This window comes from Onychostoma macrolepis, chromosome 21 (genome assembly GCF_012432095.1).
Source record: "Onychostoma macrolepis isolate SWU-2019 chromosome 21, ASM1243209v1, whole genome shotgun sequence".
In the NCBI taxonomy this organism is placed as follows: domain Eukaryota; kingdom Metazoa; phylum Chordata; class Actinopteri; order Cypriniformes; family Cyprinidae; genus Onychostoma; species Onychostoma macrolepis.
Window position 1 is genome coordinate 15,982,748 of NC_081175.1, and position 22,221 is coordinate 16,004,968.

At 34.1% G+C, this 22,221-nt stretch overlaps 2 protein-coding genes across 7 annotated transcripts; both read left to right on the plus strand.

Moving 5' to 3' along the window:
* Positions 1-47: 47 nt before the first annotated feature.
* Positions 48-5,306, plus strand: slc35f2 (solute carrier family 35 member F2). 4 transcript variants are annotated; one of them, XM_058758784.1, is made up of 9 exons: positions 48-181; positions 2,284-2,416; positions 2,511-2,683; positions 3,005-3,132; positions 3,223-3,382; positions 3,662-3,818; positions 4,313-4,365; positions 4,532-4,686; positions 4,955-5,306. In XM_058758784.1, exons 2-9 carry the CDS (start codon positions 2,301-2,303, stop codon positions 5,204-5,206), a joined length of 1,194 nt encoding a protein of 397 aa, XP_058614767.1. In that variant the 5' UTR covers positions 48-181; positions 2,284-2,300; the 3' UTR covers positions 5,207-5,306. The 4 variants fall into 4 exon arrangements, with proteins under 4 accessions (XP_058614767.1, XP_058614768.1, XP_058614769.1 ...); XM_058758785.1 differs by lacking the exon at positions 48-181 and adding an exon at positions 574-691; XM_058758786.1 differs by lacking the exon at positions 48-181 and adding an exon at positions 1,454-1,476.
* Positions 5,307-6,343: 1,037 nt separating this feature from the next.
* elmod1 (ELMO/CED-12 domain containing 1) lies at positions 6,344-15,296 on the plus strand. 3 transcript variants are annotated; one of them, XM_058757217.1, is made up of 12 exons: positions 6,344-6,482; positions 6,902-6,975; positions 8,450-8,595; positions 8,716-8,744; positions 9,134-9,231; positions 9,314-9,443; positions 9,604-9,737; positions 10,496-10,564; positions 10,958-10,981; positions 11,288-11,338; positions 11,747-11,880; positions 13,258-15,296. In XM_058757217.1, the coding sequence occupies exons 2-12, from the start codon at positions 6,959-6,961 to the stop codon at positions 13,431-13,433; spliced, it is 1,008 nt and encodes a 335-aa protein (XP_058613200.1). In that variant the 5' UTR covers positions 6,344-6,482; positions 6,902-6,958; the 3' UTR covers positions 13,434-15,296. The 3 variants fall into 3 exon arrangements, with proteins under 3 accessions (XP_058613200.1, XP_058613201.1, XP_058613202.1); XM_058757218.1 differs by lacking the exon at positions 10,958-10,981; XM_058757219.1 differs by lacking the exons at positions 6,344-6,482; positions 6,902-6,975 and adding an exon at positions 7,709-7,880.
* The last annotated feature ends 6,925 nt before the right edge of the window (positions 15,297-22,221 follow it).

The following is a 22,221-nucleotide window of genomic DNA, read 5'->3' on the forward strand; positions in this document are numbered from 1 at the left end:
CTCTGCCATTGGTCACAATTTAATAAAGGGGACGTACATTTAAGCTCCAATTGGCTGTTTGCGAAATGGGCGGAGCTTTAAGTTGGCCGGGTGCGTTTATGATTCCTCGCTTTCATTGAAAGATGATACTGTGGTCGGATTTTAGCTGATAATTCGTAAACTACGGACATGACGGATCAAGGTATTTAACAGACGCTTGGTTTTATTCTTTAACTTGTAAACACGTGACGTTGTGTTTTGTTTTTGTTTGTTTTTAGCCTAGCTAACAGCATTGGCTAACTCTTAGAAAGGTAACCTTAATGAGATTTGCTTTTTGCTATGAAGCTACACAGCTTTTAGCCTAAAACGCAAAATAATTAATTCTTTACTATAATGAGTTCATCGTATTTTGATCTTTGTGATCAAGAAACATTTTGCTCTGTCCTACATTGTCTAAAGCATTGGTCTCAAACTCAATTCCTGGAGGGCCACAGCTCTGCACAGTTTAGGTCCAACCCTAATCAAACGTACCTGATCCAGCTAATCAAGGTCTTCAGGATTACTAGAAACTTGCAAGCAGGTGTGATTTGGAGCTGGTTGGATCAAAACTGTGCAGAGCTGCGGCCCTCCAGGAATTGAGTTTGAGACCACTGGTCTACAGGTCGCCACGTGCTCTGAGAACTGCCGCACTACAACCATCACAGCTTCTCAGGTGATGTTCCGCATTTGTGGCCGAAGCACTAGTTTTAACATGTAGACAACCCTAATTTTATTCAGACACATACAAGTCATTCACTCAGACTTGAGCCTATTTTATTTTTTGAAAGGCTTCAGCTATTTATTTCAGGCTTATGTTGAATAAGTCTTTATATAACCATACGAATGTTTTCGAATAGTCTTTATTTAAAATTATTGTAATTGCTACATGGTGATCTTTAGCATTTTAAGTCATATTTTTTTTGTGTAGAGGCTTTTATATGTCTTTATCAAGTCAGTATATGTTTTCTTTATAGAATATTATACACTTGTATTTAAATCTTTTCATTGGTGAATATTAAAAAAAGGCCAAGTTCCTTTTGATTCTATGACCTCGCACGTGAGTTTAAAATATTCTAGCTGAGCCCCGGGCGTGAGTTTTTTTTAGGCGACCGTTATTTTAGAATTTTATAGCCTTCTTGTTTTCATGGCGACGCGTCATGCTTGTCATGTGACACACCGCAGCCCTAATAGCGCTGTATGACACATGGATTGCTTTTATTTCGTTTTTCCTTTTTTTAATATTAATATTCAGAAACATACTCGCTATATTATGAAATATCTGATATTCCGATTCTGAAATATGTGCAAGTAAATGTATTTGGTTGTTTAAACACTTTTATAATGACCGTGTTAGTTGATCTATACCGGGTGATGGGCGCCGCCATGTTTGTTCGCGCTGAATCCAGCTGTGGGATTAACAACACGTAAATTCATCCTCTCCTCGCAAAACACGTTAAAGTAAGTCTCCAGTAAACTGGGAGAAGAGCAGAGTAAACTTTAAAGTTATCTACACAATCTGTATATGATATCAATAAAACATGTCGTCAGATTATATTTGTAAGGATCATTATTGCTGCTTCCATAGACATCAGTGCATATTTTACAAACTATAAATGTATGGTTTTGCTAGTACTTATGTGTATTTAAATGTCTGAAATCTAAAATAAGCATTATATGGTTGAAAACACTGAATAAGTGATAATATGACAAGCGCTCGTGCGTCTGATCTGGCTCCGCGCCAGAAAGCAGATTTGAATTCAGCAGTTGATGACGTGATGCACTGAACGTTCTAATCACACCGGTGTGATCGTACGCTCCTGGGACCAGCCAAGACTGATCACACCGGTGTGATTGTACGCGTTAAAGGGTTAAGTGACATTAAGCAAGGAATGAATTTTTTTTTCTTCTTCTTTTAATTAAAGAGGCCCACATGAGGTCAGCATTATTGTGCATAAGTTCCTAAAGCAGTGGTCTCAAACTCAATTCCTGGAGGGCCGCAGCTCTGCACAGTTTTGATCCAACCAGCTCCAAATCACACCTGCTTGCAAGTTTCTAGTAATCCTGAAGACCTTGATTAGCTGGATCAGGTGCGTTTGATTAGGGTTGGACCTAAACTGTGCAGAGCTGTGGCCCTCCAGGAATTGAGTTTGAGACCAATGTCCTAAAGAGATTAAGATTATTTCCACCATTAATCACTAGATGTTATCCAACATCAAAGCCTGTGACTTTCACTAAAGTTCTTTTCATTTGCTCTGGATTTTCTAGGTCTCTATGTGTGAAATATGGATCATGAAGTGGGAGAGAACTCCTTTGAACATGGAAGATTGGGAGCTCTCAGCCGCTGGGAGAGATTTCTTTGTGGTCCACGGAATCTCAAGTTTAAAGATGTGTTTACATGGTACTGTAAGTTAAAGATCTCTCTGTTTTAAAGTGTTTAATGTTTTGAAGTTATAGCTGTCATATTGATGGTAACTGGAGAATTGTTCCTACAGGCAGCTCTGCAAAACTATCGCAATGGGTCAAGCCCTGTCAATGCTGATATGTGGGACGGCAGTTACATGTCAGTATTTGGCAGATGCTGGGGTGGAGACGCCAATGCTGCAAAGCTTCCTCAATTACGCCTTGCTGCTGCTCACCTATACTTTAGTCTTAGCCTTCAGGAGAGGTATGCTGTAGCACACCTTCCCTGCATGGAATCGCTCGCTGCTTTTATCAGATGATTAGAAGGGCAGAATAACATTTCCATGACCATGCTTATCATTGCTCCAGATTTTAAATAAACTTGCTTATTTCAGGATGCCTGCATGGCTTATCTTGTGGATTAAAGTCTTTAAATTATTTATTGATTCTCCTCAACATGCAAAATTAAAATGTACTACTCATACAAACCTAGTTAGGTAGCTTTCCTCCAGAAATGCAAGCTAGTACAAAAGATATGGCTTATATGTTTATTGGATTAATTAGTTTTTTTTTTTTTATAATTTAGATGAAAACAATATCGTTCAAATTCTAAAAACAAAGTGGTGGAAGTATTTTCTGATGGCTCTAACGGATGTGGAAGCCAACTACACAGTTGTGAAGGCATACCAGTTCACTACCCTTACAAGTATACAGGTAAGAGTATATTATTCAGTTGAAAAAAAAAAAGAGACACACACACACATTAACACAATAATAGTTAATATAACAACTTATGTGTTGTAGCTGCTGGACTGCTTTGTGATCCCGGTTTTGATGGTGCTCTCATGGATCTTCTTTAAAACTCGCTATAGACCGTTACATTTTATAGCTGTGGCTGTGTGCTTGCTTGGAGTCGGTGCGATGGTGGGAGCAGATCTGCTGGCAGGGAGAGACCAAGGCTCAAGTAAGTACTTTATAATAGGGGGCAAAAAGGGGCATAATCTAATTGCACCTTAATTATGCTTTATAGATATTCTTTTGTTTTTCTTCTCATGAATCATTTGCCAAAGCCTGTGGGTATTTTACTCCTGTTACAAAAGATAAGATTATATAAAAAGAGGACAACTAAAGAAGCTACATGAAGAATTTATCATAGACTGGTTTTTGTTGCTTGAAATGTCGTCATCTTGAACAAAAATAGTTGATCTCTGTGTTCTTGGGCTTTGTGTGTCTGTCACTGCAGGTAGTCATGTGTTGTTGGGGGATGGACTTGTGCTGGTCAGTGCTGCTCTGTACGCAGTGTCTAACGTCTGTCAGGAATACACAGTGAAAAACCTGAGCAGAGTGGAATTCTTAGGCATGATGGGGCTCTTTGGGACACTCATCAGTGGTGTGCAGATGTAAGTTTTTACGTCCACCATCTAATTTTTCAGTAAAGTCCCCACCATGAGATATAGACTCTCATTTTTAAAAGCAAGTACACTACCATTCATTTTATGTACACTACCATTCAAAAGTTTGTGGTGAGTAGGATTAGTTTTTTTTGCACAAGAAATTAATACTTCAGCAAGGATGCATTCGATTGATAAACAGTGACAGTAAAGACATTTATAATGTTACAAAAGATTTCTATTTCAAATAAATGATTTTCTTATGATCTGAACTGGAAAAAAAATACAGTATGGTAACTACAAAAATGTTTAGCAGCACAACTTTTCAACACTGATGATGATAATAATAGGAAATGTGACTTGAGCAGCAACTAAGCATTTTAGAATGATTTCCGAAGGATCATGTGACACTTATCTGGAGTAATGACTGCTGAAAATTCAGCTTTACCATCACAGGAAAAAAAAATTACATTTTAAAATGTATATACTTTTATATTTTAAAGGGCTATACTTGAATCCAAAGCTATACCTGTCATCAGCTGGAACTGGACAATATGTGAGTAACTCTAGTTAAATGTTTCTTTTTCATTGAAATTTGCTTGTAATAAAATGATCTAGTCATCATTTACATGGAAATGCCAATAAATAGTAAGTGTTATGGAAATTTGAGTAACTCCAGTTCTCTTGTTTATTTGCTAAATACCTGTATGTTTATTCTGTAGGCCTGCTCTTTGTCGTATATGCTCTGTGCATGTATGGGCTGTATAGTTTCATGCCTGTAGTGGTAAAGATGACCAGCGCCACAGCTGTGAACCTCTCACTGCTGACTGCCGACCTCTTCAGTCTGTTCTGTGGCATGTTCCTTTTTCTCTACAATGTGAGCGGAAATATTACATTTTCAGCAAATCAATGAAAATGCCAAGACAAAAGAAAAGATTAAAACATTTTCCAATATCTTCAAAACAGTCCTCTTGCTAAATGATAATTGACATTTTGAGTGGTATCACTGATTCTTGATATTTGGACACTTGCTTTATATAATAAATCTTTTAATGAAATAATTTTACCTACTGAGAATTGTCTTGTTCACATTGATTTTTCAGTTTCTTACAAGTTTATGAAACTTTCCTTTTTTTCCCCCACAGTTCTCAGGCCTGTATATTGTGTCTTTTGTGGTGATCACACTTGGATTCATCACGTTCAACATCGTACCGACCTACACAGCAGATCAGTCGTTTTCCACTAATGACAAGGCGTATCATCTGGCTTCATCTGCGGATGTCCAACAAGATGGAGACATTGGAGTAGGTTGGCTGCAAAAGGAAGGACAAGAGAATGAGGACAGGATAGGATCCAGTCACAGAGGACATTGCAACGGATTCTGTTCTCAGATATGAAGCTCTAAAATGTAGAGTACAGTGAATTTTACAGATTTACTTCAGAAGGGTCTATTTTTGCCAAAGGCAGTGTTTAATCTGTTATTTATGGATTTTAAATCCACATCATTGTGCCTTGAGTCTATTTTTTTTTTTACCAATTTGCATATAAATGTTATTAAATCTGCTGAGACTGAAGTTCAGATACTTCAAAATAAAAAAAAATTGCAGAAAGTTGTCATCATGCAATGATCTGGACAGTTTTAACTTCTCAATTCCATATGAGATGCTGCTTCCAGTATGATTACTTATGTTAACATTATTTATCTTTGTAACATTCTTTAACTAACACTTGTGCGTTATTTTTATACGAGTTATGAAATGACTACAAAACTGTAGATCAAAAATAACTTGATGAAATGGATGTATTCAGTGTTCATATTCAACTTGTTACATTTACTATTAGTATTGCATTTGCTTGTATATGTTTATTTTGTTCAATGTATCCACATTTGAAAATGATTACTCTCAGCCAACCCAGTGACTGCCATCAGAAGAGTAAAAAAAAAAAAAAAAAGATAAAGTTAGACATAATTGGTTATGTTTAATAGTTATAAAATTCCATGAATATAAATTATATAATTAAGTGTACAGGTTTTGTCTGTGGTCTCACTGGAGAGTCTCAACTTTTTTATGTGTCAAAGACCCTCTGACACAATATTTGAAGGCTACATTGTTGGTATTTTTGCTTAATGATGAAACTGATTTTTTATATGTTTGTATTGATATATTCATTTTGTTATTCCAGAAGTTTGAAGAAATAAATGTTAGTATAATAATTTTTGAAACTATTTTGTGTTGGAGAGTTTTTAGCATTTCAATTTAGAGTTAGATTGTTTTGATATATTTATTAATTTAAATAATAGCAAGTCGTCCTGGATCCCCCCCTTGAAAGTTTACTGAGGCTCCTTGATTGAGGACCACACTAGAATGTCTTTATGGACCTCTTCAAACCCTGATTCTGGAAGAGCAAATCCTATATACCAAAATTCCAAATTATGAAAAAACAATTCTATAGAATATATATATATATATATATATGAGTTTTTTCTGTATGTAAAGGACTGAGAGGTCTTCTGGGGTCTTTCTTCGCCGTGCGGCACAGCAGCGCTGCATTGCGATGCTCAAAAGCGCCCGCCCTCTCTCATTCACATGCTCATCATGGAGGAATAACAGGTACCTGCTTTACAGAGAGAGGAGGACAGGCTTATTCCTATTCCCAGCGACATCTTGAAACGTATGTTCTTGTCATTTATTTATCTTTTATCAGATACTCTGATGTATTGTTTGATACGCTGTTTTCTCACGAGCATGTGTGGTGTAGAATAGAGAACAGCGCAGAAGAACACCTAGCCTATTGCAAGATGAAATAGTCTCGACGGTAAATGACTCCGATTGTCAGTATTATATAACCAATGCTATCTGAATGCATTATAAACGGCTCATTTGTCATGAAATAACGCACCAGACATTAAATATGTAAACGTGGATGTGTAGACCATGGGTTGGTTGTTGAAGCAGTTGCCCACGGCAACGTCTTAATCCGCCTAAAGCCACACTGACGACCTCGAGACATTATCGCTATTTGTATTCACGACGGTTGAATGCAATACAAAGATACACTGTGGTTTTCATTTTGAATTATGTTTTTTGCAGGTGGTCAGACCATCAGCGAATGTGAGTTATACTGTTGTAGCAAAGCAGACAATCGCGATGAAGCATTTTCTGAGGTAAGTACGTCTTTAGTGCTTAAAGATAGATCGCTTCTTATTGCTTAGAAGCTGAAATATCATTGTTGTCATTTTCCATTTTTAAAAATGCACATTAAATTCACCGTTATGCGGATTTTTATTGCATGCTTTGTAGTATGGCCCAATTATATCATGTTGAAACAAAAACAGAAACCAAATAATTAATAATTATTCTTATAAGGTATTATTATTATAATTAGGTATCATCATCGTCAGCATCAGAATATAATGAGTGTAAATTGCATGCATTATTGCCCAATTATAACAATACTTTGTGTGTGTGTGTGTGTGTGTGTGTGTGTGTGTATATTATTGCTATTATGGAACATAGCCTGCTTCTATATATAGGCTAAATAGACAATTTTTTAAATTATTTTATTATGTTATTTTGCATAAAATATCCTAATTATAAAATATTAATAAACATAATGAACTTTCTATATTATTATCTTTAATTATTTATTAAAAAACCCAATAAATACCTTTTAAATAAACAATTCCTTGGTGAGTCGTCCCCTGCCTTTCAGTTTTAGGTGCTTTCCTATTAGCCACTCTTTTTAATTATATTGTTTACAATATATGATGTTGAAAGGCACTAAGCCTAATAAGAGGTTGCTCCAAATGTACCAGTATAGATTTGTATTTCACCTAGACATTTAGAGGTAGAGACCCCTATAATGCAATATCAGAACTGGCTTTTATTAAAGTCCTGGAAAAGGAAATTACCTTCGGGATATGTCACTTCTGTTCAACAGCTTTGATAGACAATAACACCTTTTTTACAAAACACAGGTTTGACCACAAATACATTTCATGCCGATGGGGAGGCGAGTCTATCCTGTGAGCAGTAACTCTCAACGTAATCAGCAACCGGATTCAAACAGGTTTATTCCTAGTCCAATGCGTTTCCTGTAGTGAATTAGCCTGCAATTAGATTAGTATATAATATAGATGGATGGATTCGTCCATGCATTGGTTCAAAACAGATGCATAGTAGATGTCAGTAAGTCCTTTGGTGTACACATACTGCTTGATACATGCAGGACATGAAATCTGTTTAAAGAATAATACTTTCAAAATTATATTTCACTTTCACATTACACAGATCTTTGTAGAACTGTGACCCATTTCGTCATCATGGCCCACTTATCTCTGTCTCGAATCACAGACGTGCTTTTTACAATGGGGATTAGGCCTAGCTTTTGTAGGTATCAGTGCATTATAATAGAAAAATAATGTGCATTTTTCTTTGAACAGCTTGAGCAGTGTTCATGGGAAACACATCTGATGGTTATTCAGTTCAGGTTTAGAGTATTCAAATATAATGAGCTTTCAAAATACCTCAGTGAGTACGCTTTATTCTGGGACAGAATACACAGGTGTATTAGGCCTATCATCAGTATTGGATTTGTGTCGTTTTATTCAGGCCTCTTTATTTCTCTGAATCTTCTAGGGTACTGACCCAGTTACTGGTGTTCCTGTACTGTAAGTGTTTGTGGCGGGGCCTGAAGTTTGTCATCAGGAAGTTGACTGGACGATGTGAGCTTCAACGCATCTGTTACAATAACAAACCCGGTGCTCGAAGGACGCTTAAGATTGGTAAATACTATCAGTAATTTTAGCAGTACATTTACAGCAACAAAAAAAAACACTACATCTGTAACCTGCCTGTACTTGGGGAAATTTTGAAATTATTTTATGTTTCTTTTAATTTCACAGAATCCTCACTCAAATGCTCTAAACATGAGGTAAGTCATGAGGTTTAGGAAGTAAAATTATTTTTCTAATTTTTATTTATATATTTACATTTTATTTATAAATTTAAGAATATTATTAAATGGTATGTATTTTGTGATTTTATGTAAATTTAGTAGTATTATTTAAATACTATTATATTATTTATTCACATTTTGCTTATAATAGCTTTTATTTTTATAATATTTAATATTTTTAATGTAATTTTTACGTAAATGTATTTTTATTTAGCTTAGCTTTAGCTTTATTTAATTTGTTTTTATTTCAATTTTACTCCTTAAACTAAATATTTTACATACTGTATTATGCTGTTGTTTTGTATTTTAGCTAATAACTGAACACTTTTTTTTTTCTTTTTTTTTAAATTACTCTACCTCCATAGCTTTTGCAGTCTGCCATCAACGTTCACCCAGATTCTGTGGAAAAGACTATCGATGATATAATGTTCCTGAAAAAGATCAACCCTGACACAAACCCACAGTAAGGATCCATCATTCCCTGATACAATACAGATAACTCTTATTTTTTGAGCACATATGCTGTATTTCTTGTCTTCTTCCAGGCTTGGCATCTCTCTCCAGGCTTGCCTGCTCCAGATTGTGGGTTACCGAAACCTAGTAGTGGAGGTGGAGAAGCTGCGTAGAGAGCCGTATGACTGTGAAAACCCAGCACATGAGGAGATGCTCATGAAGGTATTAACAGTAACTCACTATTAGCGGTTGCCAGCCTTTTATTACTGTTTCTAATAAACATATATAGGTGGCTACCATTCACAATGTAGCACAGCCTCTCGGCCATAACAGAATTGTCTCTAATAGTGATGCCTTTCTAAAATATCTTTTCACTCACCAGTTGTGGAAGGAACTTCGTCCTGATTCTCCTCTCTCTGGACGCATCTCAAAGCAATGGTGTGAGATTGGTTTCCAAGGAAACGACCCCAAGACTGATTTCAGGGGCATGGGTCTCCTGGGCTTGCACAACCTACTGTGAGTAGAGAATCTGCTGAAGTGAAATCAGGACAAAAACATTAGATCTTGTGCTTGTATAATAGCAATAGATTTTGACATTAGCATGTTGCTAAGCTAACAACACAATACCATTATCAGCTAAATATTACATAGCTTACACTGTGTAGAATAATTCTTGAATTACATTGAACTGGTTTTTATTAGTTAGCGATAGGTTTTGACATTAGCATATTGCTAAGCTAACAACACCATACTCTATTAAGCAATAAATTCATAACTTTGGGTAAGATAAGTTTTTGAATTACACTGAACTAGTTTTTATCAGTTAGCAAAAGATTTTGATGTATGTTGCTAAGCTAACAATACTATACTCTATTAAGCATTAAATATGTGACATACATTGGAAAAAATGCAATTTTAAATTACACTAAACTAGTTTTATGAGTTAGCAATAGATACACCATACTTAAAAAGCATGTAACATACATTAGGTAAAATATTTTTTAAATTAAATTAAAGTAGTTTTTATCACTACTTTTTACTAATGAGTGAGGTGAATGTATTTTTTTTTTTATAATTTTGTTTGCCTTCTTAGATTTTTCACTGAGCTTGTTGTAGTGCCTTAGCATTTGCTCAGGTAACATAATTAAGTTGCCTAGCTTTTGAAGCACCATGTCAGGAGCACACTTACTGTATGTTGCCTTAAAATGCAGTCTGCATAGGCAGCTCACTAGGTTTTTGAACAGAACAATTCAAAATACCTCTTTTATTTGCAGGTATTTTGCAGAGCATGACAAAGCCACCGCTCTCCAAGTTCTTCATGACTCCCTGCAGCCCAAACACAGGTCAGATCTTTCAGATAGTCCTCTTGAGTGGTTCATATTGTATATAGTCAGTTATTTATATCTAAAAAAAGTACCCGTAATATCAGTGATGGGCTTTAAGACGTGTTTAAACTTTAAACACACATTAGCAAACATGCACCAAAAGCAACACACAGCACCAGGATCTTGCCACAGGATGTCGGTTAGGGTGCAGTTCCCCAGAAAGCTCTTATCAGTGCATTGCTTTATACTGTGTGTGCATATCAATGTTTATTTTAACAGGTGATTTTTTTTCATGCCGTGCAATTGATCACACCTTCAGCATGCTCTGTCACCAACATGCACATCATGCTCCCACACATTCCTTTTTTTCTGTTCCTTTTCCTTTTTTATTCCCATCACTGTCATGCGCAGGAACGTTTCCAAAGAGGAAGCCAGGTACTCCATCTTTTCTCTCAGTAAGAAATTCATTTGATCATTTTGCTTCAATCTAATGGCTGCATTATGTTGTTGTTGTTGTTATTTTTTTTAATCTCGAAACGTCCAACCTCACCTCACTCTAAACACAAGGCATTATGCTCCATTATAACGTTGATTAGTAACCGTGAATGCTTTCTCTTTTCTCCAGTGAATCTCACGTGTGTAATTGTCGTTGTTTATAGTTGACAGCATTATAGTCACCGTTTAAGAACAGTTAGCACAAGACTGGGTGGATACACTCTAACATTTTGGGTTTTCACACAGCAAGATGAGCAAAGCTGAGTGGGACAAGAAGACATTTGACAAAGCAATTGGGTGAGTCCAGAATATTGCAAACTATTGCAAAAACTCTTTTCGTTTGTGCCAGTAAGCAACTAAAGAACCAGTTCTTAAATCTGTGAATGTTAAAAATAATTGTGCTGTGTGTGCAGTAGTTATTAGTAGCCGAGCGCCTGAACCCTGATGCTTTGTGTGAGGATTTGAATCAGGCTCTTCTACTTGTCATGAGCTTTCAGGATGCATTAGCTCTGATGTGTAGCAGGAAGCCTGTTCAATCACTGCGTTGCTGACATGTGCGCACACAGACACAATTAAAGCACAGAACAGATGGAATCATGCAGACAAACACCGGCAGTGTCTTAACTTTTTATAATGTTTATTTACACCAAACAAGGATTTCTTTTACATTGTGTTTTGTGCTGACCCAAATTTTTTGTGGTGCAGATACTCCTTTGCCATAGTTGGCATAAACATCACAGACCTGGCATATTCCCTGCTGGTGAGCGGGGCTCTGAATACTCATCTGTACAATGTGGCACCAGAGATGCCAAGTCTAGTGCACTTCCAACAGACCTTCTGTGAGTGTTAGAATGTTGCCATTGTTGTCCTTGTGAAAACAACTCTTGTAGGCAATTTATTAAATAATATTACACAATAATATATTTACATATTCATATAAATTACATAAGTAAAATTATTAATAAAGATACAATAATAGAGTATAATAATAATAACAATAATAATAGTTATTATTATATATTTTTGGACAAAATATATAATTTATATAATTCAAATGATTGGTTTTAAAAACAGAATATTAAAAATAAAAATACATTAAAAATATTATATTTTTATATTTCTATCTATCAGTCAATCTGTATACATACATACAATATTTTTATATATTAATATCTTTATATAATTTGCATAAAATTAATTTCCCTAAAGAGTACAGATAATAATAATTATTATTATTGTTGTTGTTGTTTTAATTATACAGTTTTTCATTTTGTGAAAATTATCTAGCTAAAATGATTTAAAATAAATATATAAACAATAAAAATATTGTGTGTATCTCTCATATTATTATTTAAATAATTTACATAAAATTAAATTCCATAAAAGATTATAGATAGGCTACTACTACTACTATTACATATTATTTATTACATATTTGTGGACAAATTATACAGTTTACACAATTCAAATGATCAGTTTTAAATGATACAATTATTGTAAAAAAAATATTAAAAATAAATACGTAAAATATTTTATTTTAAGCTTTCTATCTATCAGTCTATCTGTATACTATATACACATACAATATTTTTATTTATTAATAACTTTATTTATATAATTTGCATAAAATTAATTTCTCTGAAAGAATAAATAATAATAATAATTATTATTATTAAATATATCTATCAATCTGTCTGTATACTATATACAATATTTTTATTAATAACTATATAATTTGCATAAAATTAATTTCTATGAAAGAATATAATAATTCTTGTTATTATTAAATATTTATTATTATTGTCATTATCAAATATTTGTTTTAAATTATACAACTATTCATTTTATGTAAATTATATAACTAAAATTATTTAAAATAAATACATAAAAAATTAAAAATATTGTGTGTACATTTATATATCTCTATATAAATTTATTGTTAACGTTATTTATATAATTGACATAAAATTCAATTCCATAAAAGATCATAGATACTACTACTAATTATTATTATATTTGTGGTATAAATCAAATATTGATTTTAATATTGATTTAGGTGTACATAAATTATATAAAATTATAAATCATTATATACTATTAAAAATTGATTATATTTTACATACATTATATATAATTACGGTTAATTGCTGTGTATTGTTGTTTATTTATTACTGATTTTTTGTTTTGTATGTATTAATTATTATTTATTTTCTTAGGTTATCTGATGCAGGAGTTCCACAGGTTCTGGACCGAGGAAGATCCATGTGACATCATGGAGTTCAATCGCGTGCGCACCAAGTTCCACAAGCGCGTCCTGAAGCAGCTGAAGAACCCTGACATGGCACTGTGTCCTCACTTCACTGCCTCTGACCTTCACCTGGTCAACCTGTAGCTTCTCATTCACCTCAACTCTCATGACCTTTCACCTTCTCATCCTTAAAGCCCACGTCTCATTACTGCCAACTGCTTAGCCGGTCTCTTTCTCACACATTCTCACACCAATGTCTCCTTCAGCCCATGCGACCAGACGTTACTGAAGATCACCAGCACTGCTGAGGACCATGATGATTGTACGTGCGCATGGCAACAGTGCACCACCTTACAGCTTTCACACTGATTGTGATATTTACAGCTATCTGAATGTGGATGGGAGAGAGATCTCTCCCGATAGGACAAAGCTCCCTATCCACCAGTAGGTAGAGCTGTTGGTACGTATTGGGTAAGACACTGAGCTTCAGGTGCGCGAGAGTTTCGACCCACATCCACCGCAGTAGGCTGCACTGATACCAGGCTCACTTAGAAACAGGTGGCCAGTGTTTGTATACGCTATCATACACTTTCAGAGCTGTTATATTAAAGATAACCTTTGTTTAATTACTGTAAATCTTTTAAAGGAATATTCAAGATTCAGTACAAGTTAAACTCAATCAATCAGCACTTTTGGTATATTGTTGATTGCGACAAAAATATTCTTAAAAAATAAAAAACATCTGGCTTACAATGACATTTACAATGGAAGTGAATGGGGCCAATTTGTAAATATTAAAATAATGTAGCCATAAGAAAATGTATAATTTTAGTGTGAAAAAATACTAACCTTTTCTGTTAGTTAGGTATTTACACTTTTATAACATTATTGGCATGACAACCCTAAAACAATTGTATATACGATGATTTAAACAGATTGACAGCTCAAATAATACATACATTTTATCAGAATAATTCATGTAAGTGCTTTTATGATATTATAAGCGTCAATTGTCTGCTTTTAAATACTTTAAAATGGGCCTCATTCATAACCACTGTAGGTGGCTCACTGTTAGCCAGATTTTATTATTATTATTAAAAATTCATTTTTGTGGTAATCAACATTATCCCACAGATGTTGTTTAACTTGCATTGAACCCAGAACAATCCTTAAAGTGGAAATGATTTCAGCTTGCTGTATTTACAGATGATCATTCATAACCATTTTTGTCACTCTCATATTCTGAATCTCATTCTTCTATCACATACGTACAGTACAGTAGATTACATGTTGCCAAGAAGCAGAGCTTAAAATCAAATATTCACTTGCCAAATATGGTAGGATAATGTGTGTTTTGTGAATGTTATCATGCAGAGCACATGATTGTTTTACAAATGTATTAGTGTTAATGTAAACAAAAAAATATGGAATGTTCCATTTTTCTGTTCTAGCACCAAAGCAATAAGTGACGTTTAGAACAGTTAGTAGAACAGTCTTGTTTTCTTTTGCACAAGTGGTGCCTCTATTGTATTCTTAAGACACTAATTAGCATAATTAATGTATAACTCTGAAGTTTTGCCCTCAGTGTGAGTAATTCAGGCTTTCTTTGGACTCTTTTCTTTAACTTTTACAGCTGTGTCACTTCACAAATGCATGTTGCTATTTTGTTTAAGTTTGTCCATTAACCCTTTAACACGATGGACGGTCACAGGGTTTGCATGATTTCGTTTTTGCCTGCAACAAATTGTGTTATCAGAATGTCACTTAATTTCAATGTTGTTAATCGGTGCAATGAATGTCTATGCTATTGGCAGTGTTAAGCAGCTTCTTTTTAATAGCTATTGGTTGAACTGTGTTTCCACATGATTTTTAAATGTGTAAAAAGTGTCATATTTCTCATTGCAGCACTTTTACAGATGAGACAGAAGCACTTGCTGTACATAAAGCCTTAGAGGTGGAATACATGGAAACATTATTAAAGCTCATCATTATGCATGGCTGAATGTTTATGTATCTGGGTTTTTGTGTCCCACAAAAACAATACAGGATGCTTTGGGTTATCAGGAAATTAAATCATTGTTCTGGAGTGCTTTATAAATCATCAGACCTCAGAGTAAAAGGCTGCATGAAATGAAAAGCAATTACCATAATTTCAATATGTAATGGATTCTTAGAATTATAGGTAAACAGATTTTAAACTGAGGACATTTGTACAAATTATGGATATGTTCAGCATGTTAAATCTCCTGCTTCCATTCTAAATAACTAAAATTTATAGAAAAAATACAAAAAAGTTATAAAATAAATTAAAGCTAAATTTGCTAATAGGGTAATGTGGGACAATGTTTGCAATTTTGACTTGTGTCTCATATTTCCATATGAAGCCAAAACAATAGAACAAAATCTCTTTATCATTATAAAATCCCCAAGATATTCCCTTATTAAATCAAAAGACATTTTTCAGATATTGTACTTAAAGGGGAATATTAGTGCTCATTGTGCCAAATAATCGTTTAAGAATTTGTGGATTTTCTAATGTGGGACAGCTCGTGCTCAAATCAGGGACATTATGTTTTGGGTTAGAAATAGTTTTAATTTTTACAAAGCAAACTTCACATTTAACACTCCTGGTTAAATGTGCATAACCCTGTTTGGTTAATTAATTTAGTAGGCCTACAGTGTGCTCGCTGTCTTCGTCAGTTGATTAAAAAACGAGTAGCCTAAATGTTCACATGTGGAATGTTAAATACAACTATATGACACAGAAATTACATACTATTTCAAATAATTTATTTCAAAAATAATAATGACCATGTTATTAAGTCAAAAATGTAAAATTGGACTTGATAACAAAATAATTTCATAAATTATTTTAAAAAGATTTACACTTTGGAACATGGAATGTGTTTAGAACTGTTAAAAAAAGAAGCTTCTTTACTAAGAATATAGACTATGTATTTTCAAAAGCATGTGTTAAGCAAACTGTAATGATAAAAACACTTCATAACAAAAATTAGTAGTCCTTGCCACCATGGACTCATCAAGGTCCAGGAACCCATTGTTCTCTAGTCTCTAGATTTTGAATCTGGATCTTAAAACAAATAATATTTGTGCATTACAAGCCCAAACATTTTACAAAAATACATGTATGGCATTTAACTTTCTTAACACACATTTTATCAAATGAATAATAGTATTTTAATAACAGTACATGCCCCACTTTTGAAGGACAAACTGGAAGGACAAAGATTGCTTCAAATAGAAAATATTCTTAACAAATGTTAATAATATTATTGCAAAATTTGATGTACAATTACATCACAAATATAAATTGATAACAATTTGGAACATTATTTTATTTATAACATATTTATATCCTTAACATTCACATTCCACTCTGGCTTGCTCAGTTGGGGACACTTAATTTCTAGCGATTATTGTCGATTTGATTGCACAGATACTATTTAAACTAAACTGAGCTAGACAATGACATTGACTCTGAATTCAATAACGAAATGCCTTTAACTGAAAATTGAGTGTTTAATCTTATCATTATACATTACTGACACTCTATCCTCCAATTTGGTACTGTTAAGTGCTTTGACACAATCTGTGTTAAAAGCGTTATATAAATAAAGGTGACTTGACTTGACTTGACATTAGTTTTGTCTAAATTCTATGTCACTGACCTTTGAGTGAACTTCACAAGAGGTGCTTCCTGTTTGATGAATTTCATAGCCACATTTCTGACATAATTTCCAGAAAATCGAGTCATTTCAATAACTTGACACCCCTGCTTGAATTCAGCACCAATCATGTTCACTTTAATGTTGTAAAACAAGAGATAAACGCACAGAAGTGTAGGTGTCCCACACTTAACACTAATCCACACTACTAGATTCAAAATGCAAATAAATGAATAAACAAAACAACAACAATAATAAAACTGAAATAAAAAATAAAGCTACACAGAATTATTTATAATAATGACAAAATCACACCATAAAATTACTATAATGAAAACTGTAAATATAAAAATAAAGGCTAAATAAAACTGCCACAAACAAAAATATGTGTTATTCTGAGTTTGATCGCAGGGGGGCAATAACGTTCAAGCTATTGCGAGCATGTTCTCTGTCAGGTCTCTCGTTCAACCGCAAATGCGTTTATTATGCTAACGTTTGGAGAAAGCAGATGTGGGTAGGCCTACAGAATGAATGATGTTGTGCTTCGAAGAAGGAAATCTAAATAATAAGTACCCATATACCTAATGTATAACATTAATTATTTATAAGATTATTATTTAACATTATTATTCATAAGACATCCCCGCAAACTGAAAAGCCATTTATAAAAGACGTCAACCCAGCTGAAAAACATCTTCAGTCAGCCTAGGCTGATCTGCTAGTCTCCCAGACTGGCCTGACTGATCTGTCGACAGTTTTAGATGGCTTTTGTGCCCTTTCAGCTGGTCATAGCTACTGGGAGACCATCTTAGCTAGGACCAGTTTCTAAGCCAGCAAACCTGGTTTAACGCTGGTTTAAGATTTTTCACCAGAAGACACAATATTTAGTTGCATGGCCAGTGATCATGCAAACTTACAAAGCTAAAGTGCCTCATATCTGAGACTACAATGCCTGTGTGATGATGACAAAAGTGCACACAAGGTGTTAAGTCTTCTCATAGACAGGTTATGGTTGAGACAGGACTGTTATCTGCCCACTCATAACAGTCAAGGCCTAACAGGACATGACAGCCAATCTGACATCAGACACACTCTGTCACATGCAAGTTCCTGTTTCCCCAACACGTGCCTTATTGTGGAGCGGCCAGTGACAGCGTTTAGCATAATGTCCAAACATTTCATGACAGGGATGTCGAGAGGCATTAAGAATCCTTTTAGCATGATAACAAATAATAAGAAGAGCTCAAAGCGAAACGGTGCATTACCAGCATCAACCAATAGCCTACATAATTCACTGAACACATCAGTTCATAGACTTACGGAAAGGATTTTGCATCAGTATTAGGCCTACTTTATTATGATCATTTTAAAATAGCTTCACTTCAAGCATTACTGTATTTTCCACCTGTGTCCTGAAATAGGGTGTCTGGAATGACTTAATAACATGCTACTTCTAGATGCATTGTAGTATACACTGCAGTATATAGCCTACTTTATATTAAGTATGCAGTAACTATGTTAGCATTTGGTTTCATACTTTCTTATCAATGACTGGTTTGGAAGGAAATTCTACTTCCTAGGTGAAAAACAAGTACACTTCCATAATGTACTTAAAGTGCTTTGTATTTAAAAAATGTATTTAGTTACCACTTGTAGTACACTTGAGTGTACTAGTGTATGAAAGATGGGTTCAAGTGTACTACAAGTGGTAACTAAATACATTTTTTAAATACAAAAATAGTATGTTAAAAGTGCATTTTAGTTCATATTCATGGTGTCTCAAAATAGCACAGTTGAGTACACTTAGATGATCTTAAGTTGACCTTAAGAAGTACTAAAGGATCATTTTTAGTATATTAAGCACAAAATCAGTGCGTGAAAATAGAGCACTTTAAGTACATTATGGAATTGTACTTGTTTTTCACCTGGGTTCATTTATTGCATACAATGCAAGCTATACTGCATACTATTTGTTAAAAATAATAACTGAAGCAGTATGCATTAGATTTGACAATATTGGATTATAAATGCAAAATAATTTCTTATTTACAAAATGATTCTCATTTACTTAATACCTCAGAAATAATACAATTATGTATTATGTAAGCATATGTGTGTTTGGAATTATATACTATTAAAGTACACTTACTGTGATTTGCAGTCTATACTGTTTATTTGCAGTATGCAGAAACTGCATTAGGATTTCATTTTGATTCAACAATCGTCTGTTTTCATTGGCTATGTTTGGAATGCAATACTACTTCACCGTTTAGTAGACACTGTATACTGCATACTAGTTGCTAAAAATGACAAAACTGAAGCATTATGCATAGCATTTGCCAATATTGGCTTTAAAATGTAAAATAAACAGAATGATAAAAGTATGTCAGTTTGCTCTTCTGATCATATTCTTTGTATGTATGGAATATCATACTATCATACTACCCATACTAAGTATGCACTGAAGTATACTTTACTTTATGCCGTAGACAAAGTTGGCATTCCATTTTGTTATAATGCCTGTCTGGTTTCACTGGCTTTTGTTATGGAATACTACTTCACTATTTAATGTGTACACCGTATCCTGTATAATATAAATAATTCAAAACCTATGTCCAACATACCATACTGCAATACTACTAACACTAACGCTGCAGTAGTAGGCTATGTATACATAGGTACTGTATGTATACCCAGTGTTGGGCACATTACTTTAAAAAAGTAATTAGTTATAGTTACTAGTTACTTCTTACAAATAGTAACTGAGTTAGTAACTGAGTTACATCATTCTAAAAGTAACTAATTACCAGGTAAAGTAACTATTGCGTTACTTTTTAAAAAAAATTTCAAATGTCAAATTTGGGTGCCCCCAATATTAAATATGTTAAATTAATGAAATGGACAATAAAAAGAATAAATTATTATTATAAAACATTGTACATTAATCTACACTATGTATCTACTGACACTTAGTATCAGTCAGTCAAGCATTATAATATAATATGATAATTTTATATTATATGATGATAGTACTTTAGTAATTAGTATGAATGCAAATTTGTCATCAATATAAAACGCACTAAGGATTAATGAGTTGCCGGGTTCATGAATATTAATCACGTTGTCTGCGTTCGCTCGAACTGATTTGCTGAAATCAAAACAGGGACGATAATAGGTGAGCGCCAGCCAATGAGATTGTCGCTTGCGCATTAGTTCCGCCCACTACAAGAGAACCCGGCAGTTCTTAAAAGCTGAAGAATTCAAAATTAACTCCGTTATTTTGACAGGAAAATACAACAAAGAATATCGTTTACATGTAGCGCGTCAGTTCTGCATGTTATGAAAGACTATTGTGCTCTGTATCTTTCTTTGCATGTATGTGAGAGAAAGCGACGGCGAGTCACTAGAGTTTATGGTACGTCAAATACAGCTACACTGCGCATCCATTCAGATGAACTGAACAATTAAATTCTAATATAATAGAGTAACGCCACATTTTATTGTCAGTAACGGTAACGGCGTTGTAAGGGGGGAAACAGTAATTTATTTGATTACTCGTTACTGAAAAAAATAACGCCGTTAGTAACGCCGTTTATTTACAACGCCGTTATTCCCATCACTGTGTATACCACTGTTCACATTATGCTTTTCTTTTTTTTCCTTTTTTTTTGTATTCATAGAATGATTTACATGTTGGATTAAAATAATATATATATTTATATAAAAAAAAAAGACAACCACAGAAATTATTAATGCATGTCAGTATGCTCTTCTGAACGTATCATTTTTGTTACTGTACAAAATGTTTTGTCAGATAACTGTGTATCAAATTAACTGGTTTTATTCAAGTCAAATTATTACTGAATCAACACGGTTACACCTTCAAAAGAAAAAGAGTGGACAGGTAGAAGTTGATAGTGAACGTAACAACTGCACGTATTCATTTTCACTGATTGCGCCATAGTGACCGACGCGCGCACAAACCACAGGCAGGAACGTGCTACAGGAACGTTAACGCAGCACGCATTAATATAGAGGCGGATTTGGATTTCTACATGCTCCATATTTAGGTGAGGCTCCTCACAGCTTCATCCTATTTGACCTTGAGGGTTAATAGTTCCTCGTGGTTTATATATCACTAGAGATCGCCAGGTGAATTTGTCCTAATATAAAGACCTAATAGGCTATACATTTAAAATAATAAATTAGTCATGTTAAGATTCTGAAGCTAAAACCTAAAGATGAATAGACATGAAATGTGGGATATGCACTGTGAGCCCACAAGATAACACATAAACTGATGAGTATCGTACAGAGGTGCACATTTTGAGATGGTCCTGGATGACTTACTCCTCAAGGTCATTATTAGCCTGACTGTCTGTGTTCTAACATATGTACCAACATCTGTTATAGGAGGGCATTTAGGGTTTCAGCACCAACCGCTGTTTTCCTGCAATATTTATTTGTATTCCCATCATGCACTGCTTTGCCCTTTCTGCAAGGATTCTTGTAAGGAAAGAAAATTAGACTATTTACTGTAATGTTAGTGCTTTGTGGTCTTTTTCAGTGACCCCTACAGCATGGCCATTTTTACCATCTGCTCTTCAAAGACAAGTGTACTTCAGACACTTGAATGGTTGAATATTATTCTCAAAAAAAACTGAAAAATAAATTATACAAATAAAAAATGAATAATAAGAACATTGTTTGTTTGTGAATAACATTTCTAAGTAATGAATAAATTCCGTCCCTCAAAAACAATGATCTTTTTGGTCGTACATCAGCATGACTACATGCATTGAGTTTTTAATGAATGCTTTCTGCATGGATATTGATGCAGCCTGCCTATAGTGCCTTTTTATCCTCTCCTAGGAACAATTATTGTCATTAAGCACTTTGGTCTAAAAAAATAAAAAAATAAAAAAGTTGTTTTCTCCCTTTCAGAACATGTCACAGACATCTCAGTGTCAGTGGATCGAACTTTCTTGACCCAAGATCATGTGTGCATCGTATAGTAGATACATACAGTACCAACAACTGTGTGCTATATTGTCTAGTATATATATTATACACACACACTTTGTCTATATATTGAGGAGGGTAAAATAGTCATTTTTACTTGGCTAAGACAGCACAATTATATTTACACACACAAAAAAATCAATAATAATATATAGGTATTGGTTGAGAAAGTACACGAATGCAGCATGATTTTACATGTTGTGTGCAAGTACATGTTGTGTTTT

What these genes read in the sequence shown, in the direction of transcription:
- elmod1 (XM_058757219.1), top strand. Translation starts at nt 7,810, where the DNA reads ATGCCGATGGGGAGGCGAGTCTATCCTGTGAGCAGTAACTCTCAACGT. An exon ending in TCCCTGCAGCCCAAACACAG is followed by an intron (nt 10,565 to 10,957) that starts GTCAGATCTTTC and finishes TGTCATGCGCAG; the next exon opens with GAACGTTTCCAAAGAGGAAG. An exon ending in ACATTTGACAAAGCAATTGG is followed by an intron (nt 11,339 to 11,746) that starts GTGAGTCCAGAA and finishes TTTGTGGTGCAG; the next exon opens with ATACTCCTTTGCCATAGTTG.
- slc35f2 (XM_058758784.1), top strand. Translation starts at nt 2,301, where the DNA reads ATGGATCATGAAGTGGGAGAGAACTCCTTTGAACATGGAAGATTGGGA. An exon ending in CTACCCTTACAAGTATACAG is followed by an intron (nt 3,133 to 3,222) that starts GTAAGAGTATAT and finishes TATGTGTTGTAG; the next exon opens with CTGCTGGACTGCTTTGTGAT. An exon ending in TGTTCCTTTTTCTCTACAAT is followed by an intron (nt 4,687 to 4,954) that starts GTGAGCGGAAAT and finishes TTTCCCCCACAG; the next exon opens with TTCTCAGGCCTGTATATTGT.